Raw genomic sequence first — 25430 nt, 5'->3', positions numbered from 1 at the left:
CGGCTGTAACACAGATGGCGGGCTAGTGAACAGGCTTGGACTGAAGATCATTGTACGAGGGTACTTCAAGAAGTTCGTGGGAAAATAGAACTAAAAGATAATAAGAATCTTTCCATGAACGTTTTGAAGTACCCTCATATTGTTCTAGACAGATTGAATTTGAGATGCTTGTGAAACATTCAGAGGAAATGCCCCAAAATTTCCACAAAAAGTGGAAGGGCAGGCAGAGGAAGAGTGACCGACTTTAGAGCCATCAGGAGATCGGTGGGGATGGAAGCTGTGTCCCCATGAGGTTCCCGGGGACACGGTGGAGAATTGGGGAGACCGCGGGCAGAGCACTGGGGAACAGCAACGATGAGGAAAAGCCACGACGGGATCTGGGAGACGAGAATCAGGCTGCTTTGGAAAAGAACTGGATGCACGATGCCCTAGATAGATGAGCCTTGAATGATTGATTTGACCTGGGTGGGCTTGAGAGAAAAGGGGAAAGAGCAGAGTCCTGAAACAGTGAGCAGGGTACAAAAGCAGGCCAGGAACTAGAGTGCGTGCAGGTGAGCAGGACCAGCCTGGTGCACAGGAGCAGAGCACCAGGGCCTCCCATGCGAGGGTAAGGACTTGGGCTTGGGTTCATGGATGATACCAAGCCGCTGGAGATTTAGGAAGCAGAGGGTGAATGGTGAGAATGGTGCTTTGAGGAGACGAGCCCAGCAGGGTGTGCAGGACAGGTGGAGGGAGCAGAGGCATGGAGAACAGGTACACCTGCTCCCGGGGCGGAGGGGGTGCAGGCGGCCACCATGTTTGGCCCTAGCGTCTGTGGTAGCACAGACCCCTGGCTCGGCTCAGATTCTGTGTGGTTCCCTGTCACTCACAACCAGACTCTCTCCGGTAGTGTGCTCATCCCGATTCTTACAAACGGCCGAGGCAAAAGGGAGCTGATTGAGATGGCCACAGTGCAATCCTGAAATTACTTCCTGCCCTTCTCAGGGCCAGCATCTGCCAAACTTCTGGGAAACCTGTGCTTCTTGCTAGGGCTGGTAGTTAGGATGGCACAGGGACAATGGAGTGGCATCCACATACCCCACGTTTATCCAGGGCTCATCCTGAGAGTGCATCAGTGAAGTGGGCTCCAGCCTCCCACTGAGCCCTGGAAACACAGATGCTGGTGGGCTGGGGAGGGCAGCCCACAACCCCAGTCTGCATGCTGCTAATGCAACGTGTCTTCAAATGCTGAGGGCCACTGGGTCACTGTTTCTCTCCAGAGTAAGAGACTGAATGCGAGAGGACCTACAATATTCCCTACTGTGCAGAATGGAAGGGTCCCCATTCCCTCAGCAAAGCCTCTGCTTATATAAAGACTCCTTCCCAAACAGTGTCCACAGTTTGACTCCAGGGGCAGGAGAGGGTCCTTCCCTCCAAAACGTCACTGAATATGGAGCCAGAGCATGCTCTGACTGTCTGCTCTTGTCCCCAGGTTTGCTGACAATGGCATTGGCCTGACCCTGGCCAGGTAAGAGCAGCCGTCATTGTGCTTGACCCTCTGTGGGACACGTCTCTGCACATGTCATGCCAAACATCTTCTTTCTACAGTGGTGGAACCTTCCCATATGATGATGGCTCCAAGCAGGAGATAAAGAACAGCTTGTTTGTTGGCGAGAGTGGCAACGTGGGGACGGAAATGATGGACAATAGGATCTGGGGCCCGGGCGGCGTGGACCACAGCGGAAGGACCCTCCCTATAGGCCAGTAGGTTTGCGACCACGGTAGCTTCCTGTTCTGTGTGGCTTACCCTAAGTGGCAGCAGTGGAAGGAAAGAAGGTCGTGGGTGATTTGTTCCTGCAGACTATGAACTCTCTGTCCTCTACAAAAACAGAAATCACCAAAGCAATTGAGACTAACAACTTCGGGGTAAAATCTGGAATGGGGAGAGAGATATCAAAAAATAGTGTTGAATATGCGTCAACAGGGTGAGATGGCCATCAAAATGCACAGTGTGGTCCTGGTCCACGCTAACGGGCATTTGTTGTCCGGGAGCAGGGTCCACGAGTCCCATTCTCTGATGGCACAGTCATTTGGAGTATTTTATCCACTTCGGAGGATAGGACAGTGAGAGAGGAAGGCCAAAGCACACTTAAAGGAGAATGACCACGAGGGTGACAGAACCCTAAGCCATGTCACATGCAGATTGGGATCTTCCACCAGGAGATGGGATCATCTTTGGGAGGACAACATAGGAAATGTTGTCACACACTCAGGACTTCCATGTGCATAGGAGACAAAAGTCATTCTTCATGGCCCTGAGGGTTGGAATTGATTTAGTGCAGGAAAGATTTTTCTAACAGTCGGATTTGCTCAACAACAGAGTGGCAGGGCTGTCCTGAGTGTTGTGGACTCTGTTGCTTGAGGAGGTTAAATGAAGGTTGGATGATGATAACCAAGGTGGTTGGACAGGGGAGTGGGTGACTTGGAGAATTAGTGAGCTAACAGAGTAAATGGTCTCAGTCAATTTCCTGGTCAGTGGTGAGAAAGCCTCTTCCCTTCTGCTGGTGTTTATGCTGAAATGTGCATTCAAGCCAGAGAGCAAGGCTCTGAGCCGCAAGCAGCATGGTGCTTCCTGTTCTCTGAATGATGAGATCAGCTCTTCTTGCCTCCTTGAACATTTTTCTCTTTCTCTAGGGAAATAAAATTCCTGCCACTAGAGTCAGGACACAAAATATACATAGACCTAAAACTTCCAACCCAAGAATCATGGTCTCCTTTGGCATGCACTGTTGAGAAGCCCTTGCTTCCATCTAACCTAAGTGATACAGCAGTCCTTTCTATGATTTTTATGAGCAACTTTGGGTCTGCATATTTGGGATTTCATTGTAGAGGGTTACCAACCTCCCAGGGCCAGAATGTTCTGATGACTTCCAGAGGTGATCTTGTTTACAGCTGCTTAACAGCTCTGTGAGACTTAGGCACGTTCTTTAAACTGCATTTGAAAGCAGGAACCCAGGACTGTGTAGTACTAATCATGGTTGATTCATCACTTGCAGAACTGGGCTAGGGTCTGAAGGTAAAGTAAGCACATGATTTAAGCATAGTAATATTTAAGCATAGAGCTAGTAAAAAAGGGCTGTCCCTAAAATACCATAATTGGAAAAATGCATAGAGCTACCCCATGAGAATTGGGATTCAAGGCAATGATGTTAACCAGTTATAAATATAAAAATATAGAAATGCAAGGAGTCTTTGGTGTCCACTGAAGCCATATTGCTAAGACAGGTGTAACTAGGAACTTCCTCAAGGAACCATATTGGGATGGAGGGGAGTCAGGGTCAAAGACTGGGGACAGCTGGGGTATGGCCTCTCCTCATGGACAGGTCCCTTTTCTGCTTGCTTTTCCCTCTTTCCACCCTGTTTACCTTATGTTTGCTGTGGAGAGAGAGGCGCCTGACCCAGAGGTATAGAGACACCATATGTGTTGGGCTTAGAGAATGAACAAGCCCAGATTTGGGGCCAGGCCTGAGAAAGACCACCAGGAAGCCCAGCCAGCCCCTCGCTTGCTACCCATGCCCTGCTCAGGAGTCCAAGGCAAAATGGGAGGAGCGTCTCTGAGCAAACTGTCCCCTGCTAGGCTAAGGCAACATTTCCAAGTCACCAGTCCTTCTGCAGCCCCACCTGCCTCCATGTCCATGCCTGTTGCCTCTTCCCACCTCCCCTCCTCTGCTGTCTGGGTGTCAGGGCCCTCTTGGGGTCCCCTGTCGGTCCACAGTCTTGCATTCCATGCGGAACCTGCTCTCTTGTAGGGATGCTGGAAAAGTCGCATTGCAGTTGTGTTTGCCACATTTTTATCACCTTCCATTCTGTGTCCTTCTTTTCCGCCATTTCCCAAACCCAGCACACTGCCCATTGAAAGACCTACTCACAGAGGAGAAACTCATCTGGGTCTTAATCAGATTAAATTGTTACAGCAACTGAAACTAAGGCGATAGTGACTAACAGCTCTGTCTTCCCAAGGGACATAATATTGGCACTCTCCAATAGCACTTACAGTATGTACCCAATGACTCTCTGTATGATGGAAAAATCGGGGGAAACATTTGAATAGAGGACCGTCCCCCAAATCCGCAACTAGATAGCTATTCTTTTATTCATAGCTCCATCCAGTCATTCATCCTGCAATCATTGATTGACACTGTGTTCATGCATGCTTTCTTAGTGAGTTAATGAATGAATAATAATGATCTGGGGTGGGAGAGTTTGTGCAGGTGGGATCAGGAATGGCTTTACCCAGAGAGTCTCTGTTACCAGCCACCTCAGAAGGGGCAAACCATATGGCGTTCGGACTGACATCTGACTTCCTTAACTCCATAGGAATTTTCCGATTAGAGGAATTCAGTTCTATGATGGCCCCATCAACATTCAGAACTGCACTTTCCGAAAGTTTGCGGCCCTGGAGGGCCGGCACACCAGTGCCCTGGCCTTCCGCCTGAACAACGCCTGGCAGAGCTGCCCCCATAACAACGTGACCAACATTGCCTTTGAGGACGTCCCGGTGAGTGAGGCCCCAGGGCAGACTCCCGGCAAACCCAGACTTTGGATGGTGATTCACAAGTCCCCCAGGGCCTGGAGTTTGAGCTGTTGCCATTGCCGCAGGGGTTGAAAAGCCTCCTCCAAGCAGACTGGGCTGTGTCCCAGTTGGCTCTGCACCCAAACTGGAAAAGTACAAGCCTAGGTTGCCCCACAGGTCAAGTCTGGGTAAATGCCCGCTTGCCCTCGCCCTGCTCAAAACCCACTGAGCCTCAGTAGGAACCTTACGCTGGACTCAAGCTTCTGAGGCTGTTCCTCCATGGGTCTTGGCGTTGACATACCCACCTTTGACCGGGCCACCTGAGTTGGCACAAATAATCTAACAAACCCTGCCGTTTCCAAGAGAAGTCTTTGCTGAAGATGATCTGTTTAATCTCTCCCTGAACATAGAATATAAACAGGGGCCTGCCTCCTGGCCGCAGACAGAGCCAGTAAAAGAGCAGCTGAGGGTGGGAAGTCAGGAGAAAGGGCTGCCCTGTGAGACCAGGTGGGTCCAGACCTCCTGGTGCAGTTTCTTTGGGTCATGGATCCCCAGACCTTCCCCTCCCCCCCTTCCTCCCTGCTGCCGCCTTTTGCCCGTCTGCCTGGTTACTGGCAGGCTGAGGGAGAGGATGTGAAGCTAACATTACTTAATTTCTTCACGCAGGCCACTGGGGGCCTGAACGAGTCAGTTACAGAAATCTCTAAGGGTTCGTGCTGCAAGATGGTCTTCCTGAAACACAGCACACACCACACTCTCTCTCACACATGTAGGCCTCCCCACGTGTGTGTGTGTGTGTGTGTGTGTACACTTTTTCTCATACATGCACCACCTCTCGCTCACACACACACACACACACACACACACACACACACACACACACACACACACACACACACGTTCACACTCCTCAGTCCCCCCTCCTCATTCCTATCTCTGCAGTCTGGGCCTGTGCATCACAGCAGTCTCCAAAGTCACTGTCAGCAGCCAACGGTGAGCAGAGGCCAGAATTATGTGCTGGGTCTGGGAGTTGAGGCACAGTGAACCTTTGACTGTTTTTCTGGCCCCATCTGAGAGGTCAGCCGTGTGGTTTCCTACGGTGCCCGAGAGCATCTTTGGTTTGGCTGGTCTGTAATGTCAGCGGAAATCGGAAACTTCGCCCTGGTCTGATGACAGCTGAGTTTCCTTTCACCTTCTGGCCCAGCCTAACTTTCCCGGGCTCTGTTTAGATTACTTCCAGAGTGTTCTTTGGAGAGCCTGGGCCCTGGTTCAACCAGCTAGACATGGATGGGGATAAGACGTCCGTGTTCCACGACGTTGATGGCTCTGTGTCCGAGTACCCTGGCTCCTACCTCACCAAGGATGACAACTGGCTGGTCCGGCACCCAGACTGCATCAACGTTCCAGACTGGAGAGGGGCTATCTGCAGTGGGCGCTATGCACAGGTGGGGACGCCTCCCTGGGGCTGGTCACTCACCCTCTCACTCATGTGACAAGCGTTCAGTGAGCGCCTACTGAATGCCCAGCTCTGAGTTGGGCCAGAAAGAAGTACAGATTTCTTTTTTCTTTCTTTTTATTTTTTTCATTTACCCAATAGAATTTCCACAAAGTCAAAACACTTTGTAAGCAGAATGCTTAGAAAAAAGAACCCCCTGGGTCAAATGCCTGGATTCAAGACAGGCTCCAACATTTACTAGCTACGTGAAACTGAGCAAGTTACTTACACTCTTGGAGCCTCAGTCTCTTCATCTGTAAAATTGGGATAATAGCCGAATCTCCTTAATGAGATTTTAGGGATGTCTTAGGTCATACATGCAAAATGCTTCACCAGCTCTATCCAACAAAAATATAATGCAAGCCACACATGTGTTCTTAAATCTTCTCGTAGCCATGTGAAGAAGTAAAAAGAAATAGGAGAAATTAATTTCAATAATATTTTAATATAATTTAATTTAATATAATAATAACTCCTATTCTCAAATTACTATCATCTCAACATGTAATCAATACAAAAAAAAATCATTAATGAGACACTTTACATTCTTTTTTCTGTTCTAAGTATTCAAAATCCAGTGTATATTTTACATTTACAGGCCACTCAGTTGTCATGCTGATTTTCAACAAAGCCCTACACAACAATAATGTTGGCTTAATGGAAAAAATATTTTACACTGCTTTTTTTTTTTGACATTTAAATTTAAATTCATTAAAGTAAAATTAAAAATTCAGGTCTTGCGCCACCCTGGCCACATTTCCAGTGCTCAGTGACCACATGTGGCCAACAGCTTCTGTATGGGACAGTGCAGGGAACATGGCAGACTGACAATATTAGTTAGCCGTTACTCTATTATCGTCACTGCTGATATTAGGGTGAATGACTGACGAATAAATCAGTAAGGAGAGAGAGGCCTGAGCAGATGAAGAATTGTCAGATTAGGAGGGAAGCCCTGCAAGCTGGGTGGCCCCAGAGGGGGAAGGAAACTTGAATGAATGAAGTTGTCCCCATAAGTGTCCTACTAGGCAGAAATTATTATCACCACTGTGGAAATCAACAATCAGGGTGTTGGAAAATAAACGGTGGTGTGGAGTTGGAGGAGAGATGGAGAGGGGCCAATGCCAGGCTGAGGGAAACAGGGCCATGGGGGCAGCTGGGGGAGCAGGTGCTGGGGGAGGTAGGAGGGGCTGGCATTGAGCAGGAGAGGGGACCCGAGGAAGACAGGGGAGGGGGCAGGAAGCTGAGGGTGTTTTTTTCTGCAGCAGAATGTGAGGTCATGTGCTGAAAATTTGGGGAATGGGCCTGAGGAGGGCCTGCAGAGAGTGATACAGGTTTGGAAGAGCTGCTGTAGAGTGGAAAATGTTGACCAGAGACGTGTAGAAGGAGCGCCTGGCAGTGCGGAAAACCCACCGGAGACTGGAGACGTGTGTTTGACGAGGCCTCTCTCTCCCAGGCTGTGGGATTTTTTCAGCTCTGCTCCAGAGCCCTGGGAGAGGAGGTTGACCTGTGGGATGATCCAGCGTGAGGCTTCTGCTGCCTGCGTTGACAGGGCAAGGGCCAAGATGCTAATGGGAGTGAGTGGTTGACGTGATGGTCTAAGGAAGATAAGGGAAATGGAGGCAGAAGGGAGCTGATGGGTGGGAGTCATGCCCTGAATAATTGGAAAATGATGAAACCCAAGCCTGCGAACACACTTTCAGCACTATCCCGCACCACTGCTCAGGACTAGGTATCCCAGGCAGAGCCTTTATTTCCCTTCTCCACCCTTTCTTTCTGATGCATTGCTCGTCTTGTATAGAAAAGGGCTGATTGCTGGAGCTTGCCAGGTTACCATAACTAGCTACGGGTTAGTTATCATTAATAATCTCCTCCCTTTAGAGCTTACAAAATGCTTTAATATACCTTTACCTTTTGATGCTCATGACAATTCCAGAAGATGGGTGGGGTCGAAGTTTCTCTTTCCATCTTATATGTGATAAAACTGTAGCGGAAGATAGCCCCTTCCTTCCAAAGGCACAGTGTCATTGCACACTGGTGTGATGCTCTATCTTGGTCACAGCTGCACGGATGCCGCCTTATGAATATAGGATGTGCCCTAAAACAGAACACACTGTTTTAAACCGAGACTGGACTAAAGCATCTGGGCTCTTTGGTCCCCGGGACTCAGTGGCTGACTGTCTCGCTTTCAGTTGTTTCTCTGAAATGAGACACCATTCATCCTTCCAGCGTGTACTGACATCCACATGGACTGACACAAGGGCAGACACAGAGAGCCAGGGGAGAACTGGGGCAACACACCCGGCATGCTCTCAAATGCAGGCAGAGCACCTGTCGATTAAAGGCGAGTTGCATTTGTGGTAGAACTATAAAAGTTCTCTCTCCCTCTCTCTCCCTTCCTTCTCCTTCCACCTCTCTCTCTTTTCCAAAACTTGCCATCTGACTATCAAGAAAACACCTCTTAAGTTTCCACTGGTGGCTCCTCAACAGAGCGCGTTTTTGAAGAGGCACAGAAAGCATTAGCTGGCTTGCACAGTATGGCTTGGGCTGTATCCACCAGCAGAAAGAGATGTCCCCTTATTTGGCCTTTCATCAAGCCTTCTAAAAGGCCTGTGTAAAGAGAAAGTGCCTGTGAAAGTGTGGTCTGTAATCAGATGTTAACCAGACACTCTTGGAATAATCCCTTGCAACAGCCTCATTGTGTGTTTCCTTTTTGGGTTTTGAAAGATGTACATTCAGGCCTACAAGACCAGTAACCTGCGGATGAAGATCGGTGAAAGTGTGGTCTGTAATCAGATGTTAACCAGACACTCTTGGAATAATCCCTTGCAACAGGCTCATTGTGTGTTTCCTTTTTGGGTTTTGAAAGATGTACATTCAGGCCTACAAGACCAGTAACCTGCGGATGAAGATCATCAAGAACGATTTCCCCAGCCACCCTCTCTTTCTGGAGGGAGCCCTCACCAGGAGCACCCATTACCAGCAGTACCAGCCAGTCATCACTCTGCAGAAGGGCTACACCATCCACTGGGACCAGACGGCCCCTGCCGAGCTTGCCATCTGGCTCATCAACTTCAACAAGTGAGTGGGTGCCCGGCCGGGCACAGTGTGACCTGGAGAGCTGCTCTGGCTGAGCTCAAGACAGACAGAGGTGATAACAATGTCTTGTTGCAAAGTCCTGGGCTTGCCACTCACAGGCTAGCTTTTGGGGTCCTGACATCACCCAGGAGTTAAGAATCAGAGGGCACACTGAGCCCCCACTTTGGGCATGGGTGACCTTGGGCAGGGCATCTAACCTCTTATAGTTTCCTGCGTCTTTGAGATGGGCATAGAATCCCCTCACAGGAGCGCAGCGAGGATTGACTGAGATGATGAATGACAGCATTTCGCCCAGGACCTGGCATTACCAACTGTTCGACAAATGGCAAAAAATATCTGGGTGTTACCGTCACCACTTCACAGAGAAGGAATCAGGCTCTGCTGAAGGCATCTGGATAGGGCTTCCTGTATATATGTTCAAATATTCCCCATGCGCGCTATGTACTCGTCACTGTATTCCTGTGAGATAGACTTTTATCAGATGTGGGAAATGGGACTCAAAGAGATGAAACGGGCCCTACGACCATGCGGGACCGGGAAGGGGCCGAACCCAGGTCCTTCAGAGCCTGTGCTCTCTAACCCCAGTCCAGTTGAAAGAGTGGCTTTTTCCCAGCCCGAGTTCATGTGGAGAATCCCCAGCGTAGGCCCCTGAGATGACCCATCCCGATGATCCTCCTTGCTCACTGCAGCCGCTGTCTTTCCTCTCTCCTTGTACAGTATGCAATTCAGTCATTACCAGTAGCAAGTGTTCTTTCAAAATTCCCCATTCAAAAATGGAGGTGCCATTTGGTGGAGAATTCTCTGGTCTCTCTACGAGGTGTTCCCTGAAGGCCCTGTGGCCCACACATCCTTGCTTGTAACTTGGCCCTTCGTCTGGTCCTAGGGGCGACTGGATCCGAGTGGGGCTCTGCTACCCACGAGGCACCACCTTCTCCATCCTCTCGGATGTTCACAATCGCCTGCTGAAGCAAACCTCCAAGACGGGCACCTTCGTGAGGACCTTGCAGATGGACAAAGTGGAGCAGAGCTATCCTGGCAGGAGCCACTACTACTGGGACGAGGACTCGGGGTGAGGAGGTTCCCACGTGGCTGCAGAAAAGTGGCTCGACCTCATTTTGTTCCCGTGGTCTTTCCATTAATCCCAGGAACGACCATGTAGTCAGTGACAATTAATGCAGGATATTTTCATAGGCTCTTTGATTCTAAGGTTGATTGTACCATGCACGAATGACATTTAAGGTTGTTAAGCTTTGAAAGTAAAAAAAAACACTATTAAATGTACATGTGGATTATAGGGCATATACCTATATGCACTTTAAGGAAAAAAGTGAAGGCAGTAAATCTTGGAATCCAGAAAACAGGGTACACGATCTCAAATCCTCACAACAACAGTTGGAGCAGATGATACTAGCTCTAATTTATAGATGGGCAAAGAAGGGACAGAGAAAATAAGAGTGACTTGCTCAGAGACCACAGGACAAACTTGGTACAGCTGAATCTGACCCTAGACCTATCTGTATCCCAAGCCCTTGCCCTTTTGCTAAGCTGCATTAGGTTTTATTCAATAGAGATATAATGGAATTAAAGAATCTGTTCTTGGAGACTGTCCTCTCCCCTAAAAAGAAATTTAGTCTAATATCTTAAGAATGCCAACACATCTCCAAAGAGATGAAGCTGTTGATAGCAAACCCTCTGAGAAGTAAGGGCAAAAGATCATTTTATGGCCATTTTTCTATTCTTATATTGAAATAAATGATAAAGAAATAGATAATAGATGCTCTTTCTTTTCTTGAAAGAGGGGTGTGGGGTGTGGCTGTATCAATTTTATGAAGAGAAAATTAAAATTTGAAAATCAAAAGCATTAAGTAAAATGTTGGTGTTGGGGCAATAAATAACAACCCTTTTCCTGCCCGCACAAGTTCTAAACCAAATTGTGGGGCAGACAAGATGGCAGGTGGAGAGGGAACTATAGTTTGATTGATGATGGAGCTTCCCAGTACCATCCCCAATTGTACTCCTCAGCCCCAGGCAGCACCGAGCCATCACAGGCTCCCCACATAGAGCCCAGCCCCCAGACCTAGGGCGTGGAAGGGCAGGCCAGAATGCCCGCGCTCTGTGGGCTGAGCTACATTCCCCAAACCCATGTCAGATGAGTCACTGCCCCCAGAAGTGGACAAGAGCACAGGGCAGAGTTCAGGAGGAGTATTTAGAAAAATCCTTCCATATGAAAACTACAGTAGGAGGAATTAATATTCCCCACACACCGGTATAAAGTATAATGATTAAAAAATTAAGGTGAAGACCTGTAACACCGTCCATGCTTATTTTCTTCTTCTTTTAGGATCATGGAAAATAGGACGTTCCAAAGACATAAAATTTTCAAATGGAAACTGCCACTAAACAAGTGGAATCTGTTTGGTTAAAACTTTTTAAAATCTGTGATTTGTCCCCTGGTCACCTTTAAGCAGATTTTGCTGCATAATTCAACTTTTTCTGGTAGCTTAGTTTATTTATCACTATGCCTATTGATTATGTTGTGCTTTAATTCAGTATCACCCTTAGGGGCTCGTAGGATGTTTGTTTCCTGTGGAGAAGGGCTCCAGACTCTTGAGGTTTTTGAATTCCTAGGTCTGAGTTTAATCTTTCTGCCTTATAAATTTGTTATATCTTACTCAGGTTCAGAGCACCTGCCTTCAGTGGCTATCTTCTAATCTACTGTGGGCTGAACACTTGATAACCAGCTTGCTATAATTAGGGGTAAAATACAAAATACATAGGCTGAAAGTGAGGGGGTCCCACCGTGTGAAACATATAAACTCTGAATCATCTCTAAATTTTTCAAGGTTAAAAAAAACATTCCAGTGATTTTAACTGTGTTCTGGATAGCTGAGTTTGCCAGATGCCACCTAATTATAAGTCTAGTATTTAAGGTGTATGGCCATCAGTAACACTACTACGAAACATTACCTGGTTACAGCCAGGATTTGAGCCTGGGTTTACCTGGCACCAGGGCAGTTCAGCCGACTCTGACACATCCAAGTTGCAGGTCAGGATTACTGGAAGGCAGCTGCTATCTATAAAATCAGGGGTGTGGGCCAGATGGTCTTTTAGGTTCCTCGCAGTTTAAGTAATCTGATATATTATGGCAACAAGGAAACTTGAATACTGTTAAGTCTTGTGCAGAAGCCCTAGGGCCAATCACACTTCTGCATCTTGGTCTCCTGGAGTGGTTTCCAACCATGTCTGGGAGCCCCCAGTGGCAGCGTGACCAGGGGCTGCACGGAACTGCCTTCCTCCTAAGCTGTCTCAAGGGGGCGCCCATCCACCGCCCCAGCTCCCTCAGCGTGCGGAGCCTGGGATGCAGGGTGCGGGGTGGGGAGGTGGATGCTCTTCTCTCAGCCATGAGCTTGAGACCTCTGCACAGGTCCACTTCTAATTTATTCAGTGAACGCTTGATGCAAGAAACATGAAGTTGGTGTGGATGGCTTGAAACATAAAGCCACTCAAGTGAGCTCAAATAAATGGAGGTGTACTGAGAGGAAACCAAGGCATCTGCGAGAAATAAAAACCCAACAGGCCTCATAGACACTGGTCCAAAAACAGCAAAGCCCTCCTCACATTCACACACACACACACACACACGTCCATGCACACACATACACACGCATGCTTGACCTCTATGTCAACTTCTTGCTGTGGGCTGCCTTCCCCTCTCGATTCCTCAGCAGGCACATGGGACATAATAGTTGTGCCAGCCCTGACTCCAGGTAGCCTTTTTGTTTGAGCACCAACTAGTAGTTGACAAGACTCGCTGGGTGTCTTAGTTCTAATCTGTGAGAGGGAGAATCTTCTTGGTAGCCAATAAACGGCCCCTCTTGTGAGCCCAGCATGTGCCCCGGTCCCATCATCTCTGTGGTGGGTGCATGGGGGCCACAGCTCCCTGGGCCAGCTGGGCTCAGCACAGGATCAGCTCTCAGAGAGGAGTCTGTGCTCGAGAACCCCTACCCTCGCTCCTAATGTGTCAGATGTGGGACTCAGCTCGAAGGCATTTTTCTGAGCTAAAAGAGCAATGAAAATAAATCCCAACTTAGTACCATGGCTTCCTCATAATCCAATTCCCTGTAACTCTGAGTCAGCCCCCTTCACAATAATAATTACTATTCTTAATAAATCATAAAATAATTCTTGGAATATGTTATGGTTTGGAGAGAAGTACAGTTAGGAAGCTTGACAGCATTTCCTCAGCAGGCACAGTGATGGGATGGAAGATCCCAGCGGTCACTTCCCACGTGCTTGGTCCTAGGTGAGCCACTTCACTTCTCTGAGCCATGGAAGGTCAGGATGATAATAGTACCTACTGACAGGAGTGTTTGAGGAATAAATGATGCCGGTTTATGGTATGTGCGTGGCATGGCATATAGAACATGCTCAGAATATGAGCCTTATTAATGGCTTTTTGTTCGACGTGTTTGTTTTTTATTTCTCCAACTACACATAANCATAATCCAATTCCCTGTAACTCTGAGTCAGCCCCCTTCACAATAATAATTACTATTCTTAATAAATCATAAAATAATTCTTGGAATATGTTATGGTTTGGAGAGAAGTACAGTTAGGAAGCTCATAATCCAATTCCCTGTAACTCTGAGTCAGCCCCCTTCACAATAATAATTACTATTCTTAGTAAATCATAAAATAATTCTTGGAATATGCTATGGTTTGGAGAGAAGTACAGTTAGGAGGATTGACAGCATTTCCTCAGCAGGCACAGTGATGGGATGGAAGATCCCAGCGGTCACTTCCCACGTGCTTGGTCCTAGGTGAGCCACTTCACTTCTCTGAGCCATGGAAGGTCAGGATGATAATAGTACCTACTGACAGGAGTGTTTGAGGAATAAATGATGCCGATTTATGGTATGTGCGTGGCATGGCATATAGAACATGCTCAGAATATGAGCCTTATTAATGGCTTTTTGTTCGACGTGTTTTTTATTTCTCCAACTACACATGGAAGGTCAGGATGATAATAGTACCTACTGACAGGAGTGTTTGAGGAATAAATGATGCCGGTTTATGGTATGTGCGTGGCATGGCATATAGAACATGCTCAGAATATGAGCCTTATTAATGGCTTTTTGTTCGACGTGTTTGTTTTTTATTTCTCCAACTACACATAACCCTCTGGTGGACATGGCTCCGTTTTGTAAGGCCTACTGGGTGTAACCACAGTGACCAGCACATAGTAAATGCCGGGGCTGCGGGGGGCGGGGAGGAGGTTGCGAATGCCAAAGCGACGTGCCCAGTGACGCTCCCTGTGTGCAGGCTGTTGTTCCTGAAGCTGAAAGCTCAGAACGAGAGAGAGAAGTTTGCCTTCTGCTCTGTGAAAGGCTGTGAGAGAATCAAGATTAAAGCTCTGATCCCACAGAACGCAGGCATCAGCGACTGCACAGCCACGGCCTACCCCAGGTTCGCCGAGAGGGCAGTGGTGGACGTGCCCATGCCCAAGAAGCTCTTTGCTTCTCAGCTGGTGAGTGGCTGGTGCCCTTTTGCCTTCAGTCGGGCCCAGGCCCAATTAGGCTCCTCTCTTGACAGCAGCTCAGCTCCACAACCCGTTTCCTGTGACAGGGCGGACGGGGAAGTGAGGGGACCGCCCAAACCTAACCTCCACGGCGGGCTTGTTTGTTTTCCAGAAGACAAAGGACCACTTCTTGGAGGTGAAGATGGAAAGTTCCAGGCAGCACTTCTTCCACCTCCGCAGTGACATTGCTTATATTGAAGTAAGCGTCTCTGGCCCTGCAGGGTCCTGGCTTGCTCATTGACAGGTCGTTTCCTGGGGCTGTTGTAACACATTACTACAAACTCGTAGCTCCAAACAACAGAAGTGTGTCCTCTCATGGTTCTAAAGGCCAGAAGTCCAAAGTCAAGGTGCAGGCAGGGTTGGTTCCTTCTGGAGGCTCTGAGGGAGGATCTGTTCCAGGCCTCTTGCAGCTTCTGGTGGCTGCTGGCAATCTCTGGCATTCCTTGGCTTTCAGACACATCACTCCAGTGTCTGCCTCTGTCTTCACGTGAGCTTCTCTCCTGTGTGTCTGAGTCCCACATCTCCCTCTGCCTTTCTTTTATAAAGGCACCTATCATTGGACTTAGGGCCCGCCCTAAAAATCCCGGATGATTTCATCCCGAGATCTTTTAATTACTTCTGCAAAGATCCTATTTCCAAATTGGGTCACTTTCACAGGTTCCAGTTGGACATATCTTTTGGAGGCCACTATTCAACCCACTACAGAGGGTACAAGGAATTGAATTAAGTGGGTTTTATGCTTTTAACAGCTGCATAGGCAACCTCTGTCTTTAGCATCTGCCTGGGAACTGCTCAGGCAGGAGACCCTCGGGCCCCAGCTGCCGTCAGGACCCTGCCTCACACCTGTGTTGCTCTGGCTCTCCAGGTGGATGGGAGGAAGTACCCTAGCTCAGAAGATGGCATCCAGGTGGTGGTGATTGACGGGAGCCGAGGGCACGTGGTGAGCCACACCAGCTTCAGGAATTCCATTCTGCAGGGCATCCCGTGGCAGCTCTTCAGTTATGTGGTGGCCATCCCTGACAAGTAAGTTTGTGCCTCTGCCTCTGCAACTGATCGTGGGCACAACAGAGCCCTGGACTTGGGCCCCTTCCTCTCTCTGAGGCCTTCTTCACAGACCAGGCTGGGAAAACTCGGGGAGTCTCGACAGTCTGCCCACAATTCCTGGGTGCGGGATCAGGAAACGTCCATGGCTTGACGCTGCTGTTGGAGCCAGGGCTGTCGTGAATGTAGGTCAGCTGAGGCTGAGGGGACTGCCCCGTCACAGATGGGGAGGCTGCCCCGGCCCTCTGCCCCATCTCCACACTCTCCAGCATGACCTCATCCCCTCCCACACCTTCAGTGCGATCCGAACGCTGGTGGCTTCTGAGTGTCCCAGCCCAGACCTCTTCCCTAAGCACCAGACATTCCTGTCCAACCGCTACTTGATGTCTCGCATGAAACTGAATTCCCATCCTTTTTTATTTTTATTTTTTAAATTTCCCAAACCAACGATTCCTCTTGTTTTCCCTATTTGGGTTAAGTTGTCATCATCCATCCAGAGAGTCAGACCAGAGTCTGGACATCGTGCTGCATCTTCTCTTTCGGTCATTCCCCCGCGCTGTCACCACAGCCTGTCAACTATACTTGCATTATTGCTCTCCTGCCAGCTTCCTCCACGGGGTCCTCTGCTGCTGCTCCATCCAGGCCTTCCCTGTCTGTCACCAACACCACTGGCACAGTCTCCTAATGGGCCTCCCTCTGCCAGTCTCCCCAGCTCAAATCCATCTTCCATACGGGCTGCTGGTTTGAACATCTTACATGCACGGATCACCTGTGTCCTCTCCTTAGCAACTCTCTACCACCTTCCAGGTCTAACACACATTCACCTCCTTCGTGAGGTCGCTTCCAAGTCAACCAGAAAGTTTCACTTCTGCTAAAGCACTACTCACAATAGGACTGGTGGACACACCTGTTGGTCCATCAAGGATGTGCACTTGATGTTGGGACCACATCTAACTCACTTTTGCATTTCCAGCATAGTACCAGGCTACTTAAATGGGTATAGAATTCACTCAGGAGCCACACTTGGTGGAAAGTCTACGTGCTTAATGTGGCACCTGACACAGAGTGAACAGTTATTGAATGAAAACAAATGTACTTCCCAGATGCTAAGAGGCACAACATGAACTGGACACCCTGTGAGATTCTGCTTAACCACATTTAGTCCCACCTTCATTCCCCCATCAGGTGCTTCTTTAACATTATATTTTTCATGTGCAGACTCATATGGAAGGATGCAATTTACCAATTTGGGAAAAATATATTTATCATCTAGACATCAGTAATTTTCATGCCTTTCTTGGCCAGAGTACTTTTTCTTGAAATGAAACAGGATGCAGAAGCATGGAATCAAAAACTCAGATGTAGAGTTGCTGTGTTTACAACAGTTGGGGAGGCTCCTGCCAGCCCATGCAGCAGCCCTAGTATGCCTCTCCTGGGGAAGCCCTCGCTGGGCTAGCACTGGGCACCCAGGCAGGAATTGGGCACCACCAGACTCCTCTGTGATCTCCTGGAAAGCAGCTGGGAATGGAGCCAAGCAGGTCCTGCCTACCCTTCCTGCCCCATCCACAGGGCCACCACTGACCCCAGGGTCCTAGGGAAAGAAGAGGGCAGCTGCTCACACCAAAAACATCAAGGATGGCTTCTGGGAATTGTCACCCCATGGAGGACTATGTGCTGCTGGTACAGGGACTTAGAGGCCATAAGGATCGCATACCAGGCAGAGAGGGGCACCTAACATTGGCAGGCGAGCATCCAGGCACCGTCAGGAGGCCGTGGTGATCCGAGAAGCCCCATCTCCCTGTCCCACTCCTGTGAGCTAACCCAGATCCCCGGCTGGAGGGCACGAATCTGGTTTCAGTCCTCCCCAGCAGGAAGGCTAGGCTCAGCCAAAGGGCCTTTAGCTTTCGTTCTGAAATGGCACAGTGGGAAAACATCTTCCTGGGAACAGAGCCTGAATCCAAAGGCTCTGTCCTCAGTAGCCTCGCCCCACCAATCCCTTGGGCCTCCGTCTGCAGCCTTCCTGAAGAGCCCGAGACAGCTCCCAGCTCCTTCCCACTTGTCCCATTGCACACAAACCCTTTGCATGGTAAGAGCTTTTCTGCTGCTCCCAGTGGGACACAAGTGGGGGTAACAACAGGTTCCAGAATCTTATACAGTTTTCCCATGTCTGGACTGTGGTCTGTGGTTATGGAGATCCCTTGAGAAGTGAACTGGAAGCCCCACTGAGCTTCTGCCCCGGTTTCCATTCCCAGGGGGGGCGCTCCCTTCCTCCTGTCTGGGCCAGCATGCGGTGTCTACCACCATGAAGGCTGTGTTCTCTGCACTTCGGTCTGAATACAACCCCAGGTGGGAAGGAGATACTCCTTGTCCCCAAGTAGGATTTCTGCAAGGCTGGGCACACACATGGCTCCAAGCATACCTCCCCTCTGGCAGGTCCTCTCAGATACTTGTAACTATTTACTTCCATCTCCCCATGTGCAAAATGGAGGTAGTAACCCTGTCTTGCCTGACCAGAGAGGGAGGAGACATGAACATAACAGGTCAGCCTGAGCACGTGATAACTACATGGTGTTCTTCCAGAAAGTTCTCAGATCTGGCCGTGCTCTTTCTGTAGCTCAGAGGAGGATGACCAAGCCTATGACCATCAGAAGACACTGCAGGAAACATGGGCTGCAGGAGAAATCTTCTAGCACAGGGCTTCTCAACCATTAATGTGCACACAATCACCTGCAGACCTTGTTAAAACGCAGATTCTGATTCAGAAGGCCCGCTGTGGGTCGAGTCTGCAGTTCTAATGAGCGCCCAGGTGATGACAATGCAGCTGGCTCCTGAGACTCCAGTACCCCAGGGAGCTCCTGATGGCTTTATCATTTGACAGATGCTCCCCTCCTCCTCCCGTCACATCCCCTCTTCCTCCCCTCTCCCTCCCCCCTTCCCCTTCTTGCTTCCTTCCCTCTGTTCTGGCTTTCTACTTTGCCATATTTCTAGCTGGTTCTATCCAAACAGGGTTGAGAACATTCGAATGAAGGAATGCATATTGAAGTCCTACTGTGTGCCCAGCCCTGGTGTAGGTGTGGTTCCCAGATGGTGTGCTCTATGTACTGACTCTGTCCTGCGTGGGGACAGACATGTGAAAGCAGTGAGCTGAGTCTAGACTCAGAGAAGGCCACGGGCACGACTATGGCCAGATGTGTGGGAGGGGTGCTCAGGATGTTCGTCACCACATGGAAAGAGTCCGTCAGCTCAGCATGCGGGAGAGGCTGCCCTTTCCCAGATCCCTGCTCGGGCCTCTGGGAGCTGCTAACTCCAGTCCTGCTGTGCACTGTCCAACATCCCTCCTCACATGCTCTGACTCGCCCTCTCCTTCCAGTCCTCTAATTAGTTCCTTCTCGCTCAGTTCCATAGTCCTCATGGCATCGAGGGGAAGATGCATCTCCAGAGGACCGTGGACCAGAGTGCTGGAAAAACTTGGGGCAGACAAAGGTCTCAGATTGAAAGGTAAGGGTTTGGACTGGGGTTTAAGTTGACCATGAAACCAGAGAAGGCAAATGCCTGGCATGGAGGTTGCTGTTATCCCTTGATGAGTCCAGAACACTCTTTCCCACTAAACTTGGGTACAGCCTCAAAATCCTCAACACAACTGGTGGTCTGTGGAATGAACGGGCAAGATGCCACCTACCCACCATCCCTACACTGCAGCAGCTTTATTTTAACTTGTGACCAGACACTGAAATAAAAGTGCTAGAGCTGTTCACCCATCTGCTCAGCAAGTGGCCCTTTGGTCAAAAAAAGTGTCATCAGATGGTGGCTTTACTGACTCCCTACCCAGTTCCTGCTATTCAGACTGGCCAGGAGCCCTACGTCTTCCTCAACATGCCAGCTGATGCCCAACATCAGTTTGCAGTTTGCAAAACTCTTGTTTATTCCTCTGAGATAGGTAGAGAAGGAGAAAATTCAAACCCAGAGAATCTACATGACTTGTCCAAGGTCACGTAGCTCTTCTGTGATGAAGCCTCATGCAGATTTCCCTAGCGCAGGCTGTGCTGGAAGAAGCCAGCCAGGACAGAAGTGTCGGCGTGACACTCATTACCATCGTCACAGACCGTGTTCAGAGTCCTTGAGGAGGTGGGGAGGGGAGGAGGAGCAGCTCTACAGATGGCAGTGATAATGATCACTGTCGTTACCACTCAGTGTCTAGCCTTGTACCTCGCTGAACAGGTTACAAAGATCTCACATGCTCTTTAATAACCTGTGCAGCAGCGACTAACTATTATTTCCATTTAAGATGAGGAAACTAGAGAATTAGATGGTTAAGACACTTATTAAGGATTCGGATCTTCCTAATCCAAAGCCAGGGTTCTTAGCTATTACGCCATCCTGACCATGAAAGACATCAAAACCAGCAGCCCATCATGTGGGATGTTTATCCCAGGCAGCAACCAGTGAAAAACTGGGAATAACGAAAGCCCTTCAGACCAGCCAAAGAACACCAGGAAAAGAGAAGCATCTTTTCCAGCCCAGTCCTGGAATCATTTTTGGGCCTCTGTCTTTTAAATTAAGCTGGTGTAGGGCCGGCCCGTGGCTCACTCGGGAGAGTGCGGTGCTGATGACACCAAGGCCGCGGGTTCGGATCCTATATAGGGACGGCCGGTTCGCTCACTGGGTGAGCGTGGTGCTGACAACACCAAGTCTAGGGTTAAGATCCCCTTACCGGTCATCTTTAAAAAAAACAAACAAACAAACAAAAAAATTAAGCTGGTGTATGTAAGGGGACGTAAGTTGAGTGGCACTTGCCCAGTGAGGATAACCCTGTGCTGTCTGCCAGGGGGGACATTCCTGAGTGCAGACATGGATTCCTGTGCCCTTTGGATGGTCACGCTCTGAACTGTCAGACAGGAAGAGCTGTGTGGGGTTCAGGGATCTGAAGCTCTAACCTGGGCTGCAGCATGTACTCCCTGCTCTTGGACAAATTCCTTCACTTCTTAGGACCTGCTTCTAAAGCCACAGAATGATAGAGCTGGGAAGAGATCTTACAGACAAATGCCACTGTTTGACAGGAGGGGACGCTGGGCTTCAGAAAGGGGCGGGGACTTGCTGGTGATCATAGAGTCAGCTCGAAGGTGGGCAGGGTTCCTGGGAAGTCTCCCCGCTCCTAGCCCTCTCCACTGCCTATGGTGTATGGCTGTCCTGTGGAAAGCAGAGCCACCACCCTGCCTAGGTGACCACGAGGCTCAGATAAGACCCTGCATGCCCCATGCAGATGTCAGGTACCACCAGTAGCTCGGCACGGAGCTCTTCCCAGGGGGACCCCATCCAGTGTGGCCGGGGGGTAACTGGTGGGGGCAGGGCACCCTGGAAAGGGGCGGGGTGTCGCCATTCTCTCATAGGACTTTTGCTCATGTGACTCATCATTGCTTTTCAGAGAAAATGGTATTTGTTGGCTTCAAAGGCAGCTTCCGGCCTACCTGGGTGACTCTGGACACCGAGGACCACAATGCCAAAATCTTCCAAGTTGTGCCCATCCCTGTGGTGAGAAAGAAGAAGCTGTAAGGACAGCTGCCACTGCGATGCCACCCACAGTGGACTGTGACGGTGGACTCTTGGCAGTGGACCAGGGCAGGATGGCTGGTCCCCCCAGCCCCTGTCCAGCAGCTGCCTGGGAAGGCCGTGCATCAGCCCTGATGGGCCAAAGGAAGGATATCAGAGATCCCTGGTGCTGCCACCTGCCCCTACTCAAATATCTACCTGCAGCCCCTGGGGCGGTGTTGGCTGATGCTGGAAACTTCTCTTTCCTGCAGCCTCTTGGGTGCTTCTCTCCTATCTGTGCCTCTTCAGTGGGGGTGTGGGGACCACATGGGGAGACCTGGATTGTGCTGGCAGCAGAGGTCCATTTTGGCAGGAGCCTTGACCTGGCTAGGGCTAGCCTAGGGGGCTGGGTCACTCACAGGTCCCCATGGTCTCCCACAGACATTAGGGTGCTGGCCTTAAGGAGATCTTTATTCCTATAAGCAAGAACCAATCTTCATGGGATTAGGAGCTGGTGTGTAGACAAAGCTCACCAAGATGAAACCAGCCACCCTTGGGGAAGAGGTAAGCCCTGCCTCTGGAGGTGTCCCACCTTTCAAGAGACTTTGAGTGGCAGGTTGGGACTTGGACAAGGTGACTGTTAAAGGCCCTTTAGTTCTGAGATTCCAGAAGTCTGCAGCTTTTCACATTGTCCCTGGAACCCAGCAGTGGCTGACAGCATTCTTTTCAGCAAGCACCCATGATGCTGGATGCCTGGGGCACACTGGATGGAGAGGTGGACTAATGCCTGGTGTGAAGAGCCTGCCATCTGGGGGGTGGGCAGTCAGGGCCACGTGCACTCTGATGCCAGGCAGAGGTAGGACAGAGACCAATACCAGTTCAGAGGAGGGAGAGATCCTGTGTGCCCAAGTGGGTCAGGAAGGCTTCTCACAGGAGGTGGCAACGACGCTTGCAGGAATGAAGGGTGGGGGGCATTTTGGTAGAAAGCAATGAGGCAGCCTTTGGTTCAGAGGTTGAGCCCTTCCTGCCACCATCTGCCCAAGCTGGGTGACTGCAGGGTCTCCCTTTGCCCTCGACTTGCTGGCTCACTCATGACGGAGAAGCATGCTCAGAAGGGAGGGCTGAGCTGGGCTTATCATGCCCAGAGCACTGAGGAATGTGGTCCCCCAGCCAGCCCACCCAAGACTCCGGGAGAGGGTGGAGTTGAGTCTGCAGACGTGAGCTCCTGTGTGGGGCCCCATTTGCTCTTCATCCAGGGAACTGAGCAGAAAAGCACTCCAGGAGACCCAAGCATGCTTGCTCTCAGTGAGCCAGGATTTCAGAGCTGGAAAGGACCTAGTCCAAAGCCTGCATATTACAGATGGGGAAAGCGAGACCCCAAGCACATGGCCAGGGTGGGACTCCACCCTGGTGCACACGGCACTGCCTCCACAAGTGTCCCGGGGTGCTTAGGCACCCCTGGAGCAGCTTCTGGATATGGGGTCAGGTCCCCTCGAAGGGAAGGAAATGATCAGAGTAGGACAATTAGCCAATGACTCTCTCCCTCCTGCTCCTCTGTGCACACAAACCCACCTCCTCCTGGTTCAGGCGGTCCCTTTAGCCTTCATCTGGCTCACACCACCTGCCAGGCCATGCCCGGGGTGCATGGCAGCTGCAGCCATTCCACTGGTGCTACCTGTTTCTGCAGCTCTGCAGTGCGGCCCAGCAGATGGTGTCAGGGCACACTGGAGTATTTCTCATGAGCCAATGGCGCTGATCTTGGAGGTCTGAAGAGCTGTTGGGTCCACCCAGGCCCTCTCAGCTATGCTTAATATTCTGCTCTCTCCTTGTCTCCCCTGGAGAGAGCAAGGAGAGATCCTGAAAGAGGGAAAACTCCTATCTAGCTTCTGGTCTCTCGTGAGGTACCAGGTTCTCCCTGGGTCTCATCATGAACCACATGTGGCCCCTTTCCTGCCCCAACCACAAACTCTTTCCTTCAAAGAGGGCTTGCTTGGCCCCCTCTGCCCAGCTGCACACATGAGACTCGATCCTCAAGTCCGCTCCCCAGGTTGAGCTTACTGCCAGAGAGGTCTTTCCCACCACCCTGGTCTTTCAGCTGCTGGGAGGTGGCAACAGGACTCTGCCTCTTAGGACACGGCCACTTCAAAGGCTAAAATCACAGGAAGGACCTCTGCCAAGGGGAGTAGTGGTGGCGCTGGGGAGGAGAGTTAAAGTGACCTCCGGTCCTTCTTGTCTAGTTTTGAGTTTCCCAACTCTTTTCATGCAAGGGTCTCACACTGTGAACCACTTAGGGTGTGATCACTTTCAGGTGGCCAGGAATGTCCACTGTCTTTGGCTTATTTCATTTTTTTAAAAGTGTCTATTTGAAAGTTCTCAGAGTTGTACATATGTTTAACAGTACAGGATCTGTACACAAAACTTCTTTCCTAAACCATTCTCCAAGAGTCAGTGTCTACACATTTTCTTGGTAGCGCAAATTCTCCTTTTGCTTAGAAAATCATTCTTGTTGTTGTTTCTGTTCGTAAGCGTTAAAGCGAGTTAGGCCTTTAAGGAAAACAACGCTCCTCTGAAATGCTTGTCTTTTTACTGTTGCCGAAATAGCTGGTTCTTTTTCGGGAGTTAGATGTATAGTGTGTTTTGTATGTAAACATTTCTTGTAGGTGTCACCATGAACAAAGATATATTTTCTATTTATTTATTATATATGCACTTCGAAAAGTAACTGTTAGAGAAATGAAGAATTGTCTTAAATATCATGTTTGGGGATGTCCTTTGGACTGCCTGGAAGGAGTATGCTGGGAGCAGAAGAACTCAGCTCTGGTTCGGAAAATCTTGCTGTACCATAATAAACATACAAAGGATGCCATTGTCTCATCTGCCTGTTTCGTTTTCCATTAAAGTGGGCCTCATTGTAAGTCAGTTATCTAAGGAAAATAAGATGGATGAAGGCATCCAGTGAGTCTGCCTCTTTTATTTCCATGGCCTTATTCCCAAGAAATTCATATGTCAAAATCCTATCTTGCCCCAGCCCCAGGGGGGTGCCCACAAGAGCAGGTGGAAATGGTCCAATGACAGAGAAGATGTCATTCGTGTGGCTGGGCATGTCCAGAACATGCTGCATCCTCCACGTTCCTAAGCCATCAGGAGGCTGTCAGTTCCACCCCGTCCTCAATGGGCAACCAGGCACTATCGGGGCTGTCAGGGTGTGGACTAGAAGCAGAGCTGTCTCTTCTTCATAGGCATGTTGGGCCAGAGGCCAAATACAGTGCCTGAGGAGAGCATAAAGGTTGAGGTGGAAAAATAGGTTCACATCAAGCTGCACACAAGAGGGGCAGAAGCAGGTAGAGGGCACACCTGGGCAGAGGTGGAGGGCTGGGGGTCTGGAGCGGAAAGAGTAAGGGCAGAGGTCAGAACAGGATAGGCCGGGAGTAGTCTCAATCTGCACCATCCAGTGGCACAGCCACTAGCCACAGTGGCTACCTACATTCAACTTAGTTTAAATTAAATACCATTAAAAATTCAGTTCCTCAGTTGCACTGGTCACATTTCAAGTGCTCAATAGCCATGTGTATCTAGTGGCTACAATATTGGACAGCGCAGATATAAGACATTACCATTATCACAGAAAGTTCTCTTGATAATTTCCAGGAAGCTCTTGAGCTTATACACTGGGCTTTTTAAAAATTTATGCCCCTAATGTGTGTGTGTGTGTGTGTGTGTGTGTGTGTGTGTGTGTGTGTTCAATCCATTTAAAGGGGCTGGTACAAGGTTGGTGGTGTCAAGCTATCAGTAAACAGATACATCTGCCAAACCAGATTTGGGCATAATATGTTGGCCGTGTGGTGGAGAATGCACGGCCTCTACTTTCAGGAAATTTTACCTGGAGGAGGAGATCACATTTGTACACTCACTCAACAAGTACTTTTGCACATCTGCTCCATGCCAGGCACCATGCACAAAGAATGATCTCCACGGAGGACACCTAATTACACACCAGCGAGTGCTGTGGCAGAGTGCTGAGGACAGGGAGGAGTTACTATCCCCTGGGGTGGTAAGGCAGGATTGATGAGTTGAAGGGGAACAGGAGTCAGACTGGGAGTCAGGGATGGGTGGGGGAAGGGACTTTTCATAAGAGGCACAGC

At 49.6% G+C, this 25430-nt stretch overlaps 1 protein-coding gene across 2 annotated transcripts in view; it reads left to right on the top strand.

The window, feature by feature from the left end:
- Positions 1 to 24159, top strand: part of CEMIP (cell migration inducing protein, hyaluronan binding) — an 85787-nt gene extending 61628 nt beyond the window's left edge. For both annotated transcript variants that reach the window (XM_008587591.1, XM_008587590.1), the window contains exons 19-29: positions 1472 to 1507; positions 1588 to 1743; positions 4357 to 4537; positions 5782 to 5997; positions 8914 to 9125; positions 10027 to 10212; positions 14466 to 14670; positions 14834 to 14920; positions 15587 to 15744; positions 19160 to 19260; positions 21185 to 24159. In XM_008587591.1, the coding sequence (XP_008585813.1) occupies positions 1472 to 1507; positions 1588 to 1743; positions 4357 to 4537; positions 5782 to 5997; positions 8914 to 9125; positions 10027 to 10212; positions 14466 to 14670; positions 14834 to 14920; positions 15587 to 15744; positions 19160 to 19260; positions 21185 to 21312 (1666 nt within the window). In that variant the 3' untranslated portion in view covers positions 21313 to 24159. The remainder of the gene's footprint in view (positions 1 to 1471; positions 1508 to 1587; positions 1744 to 4356; positions 4538 to 5781; positions 5998 to 8913; positions 9126 to 10026; positions 10213 to 14465; positions 14671 to 14833; positions 14921 to 15586; positions 15745 to 19159; positions 19261 to 21184) is intronic.
- Positions 24160 to 25430: the final 1271 nt, after the last annotated feature.

The sequence above is a fragment of the Galeopterus variegatus genome, unplaced genomic scaffold, assembly GCF_000696425.1.
Source record: "Galeopterus variegatus unplaced genomic scaffold, G_variegatus-3.0.2 Scaffold4461, whole genome shotgun sequence".
Taxonomy (NCBI): domain Eukaryota; kingdom Metazoa; phylum Chordata; class Mammalia; order Dermoptera; family Cynocephalidae; genus Galeopterus; species Galeopterus variegatus.
This window is presented reverse-complemented; position numbering and strand designations above follow the sequence as displayed.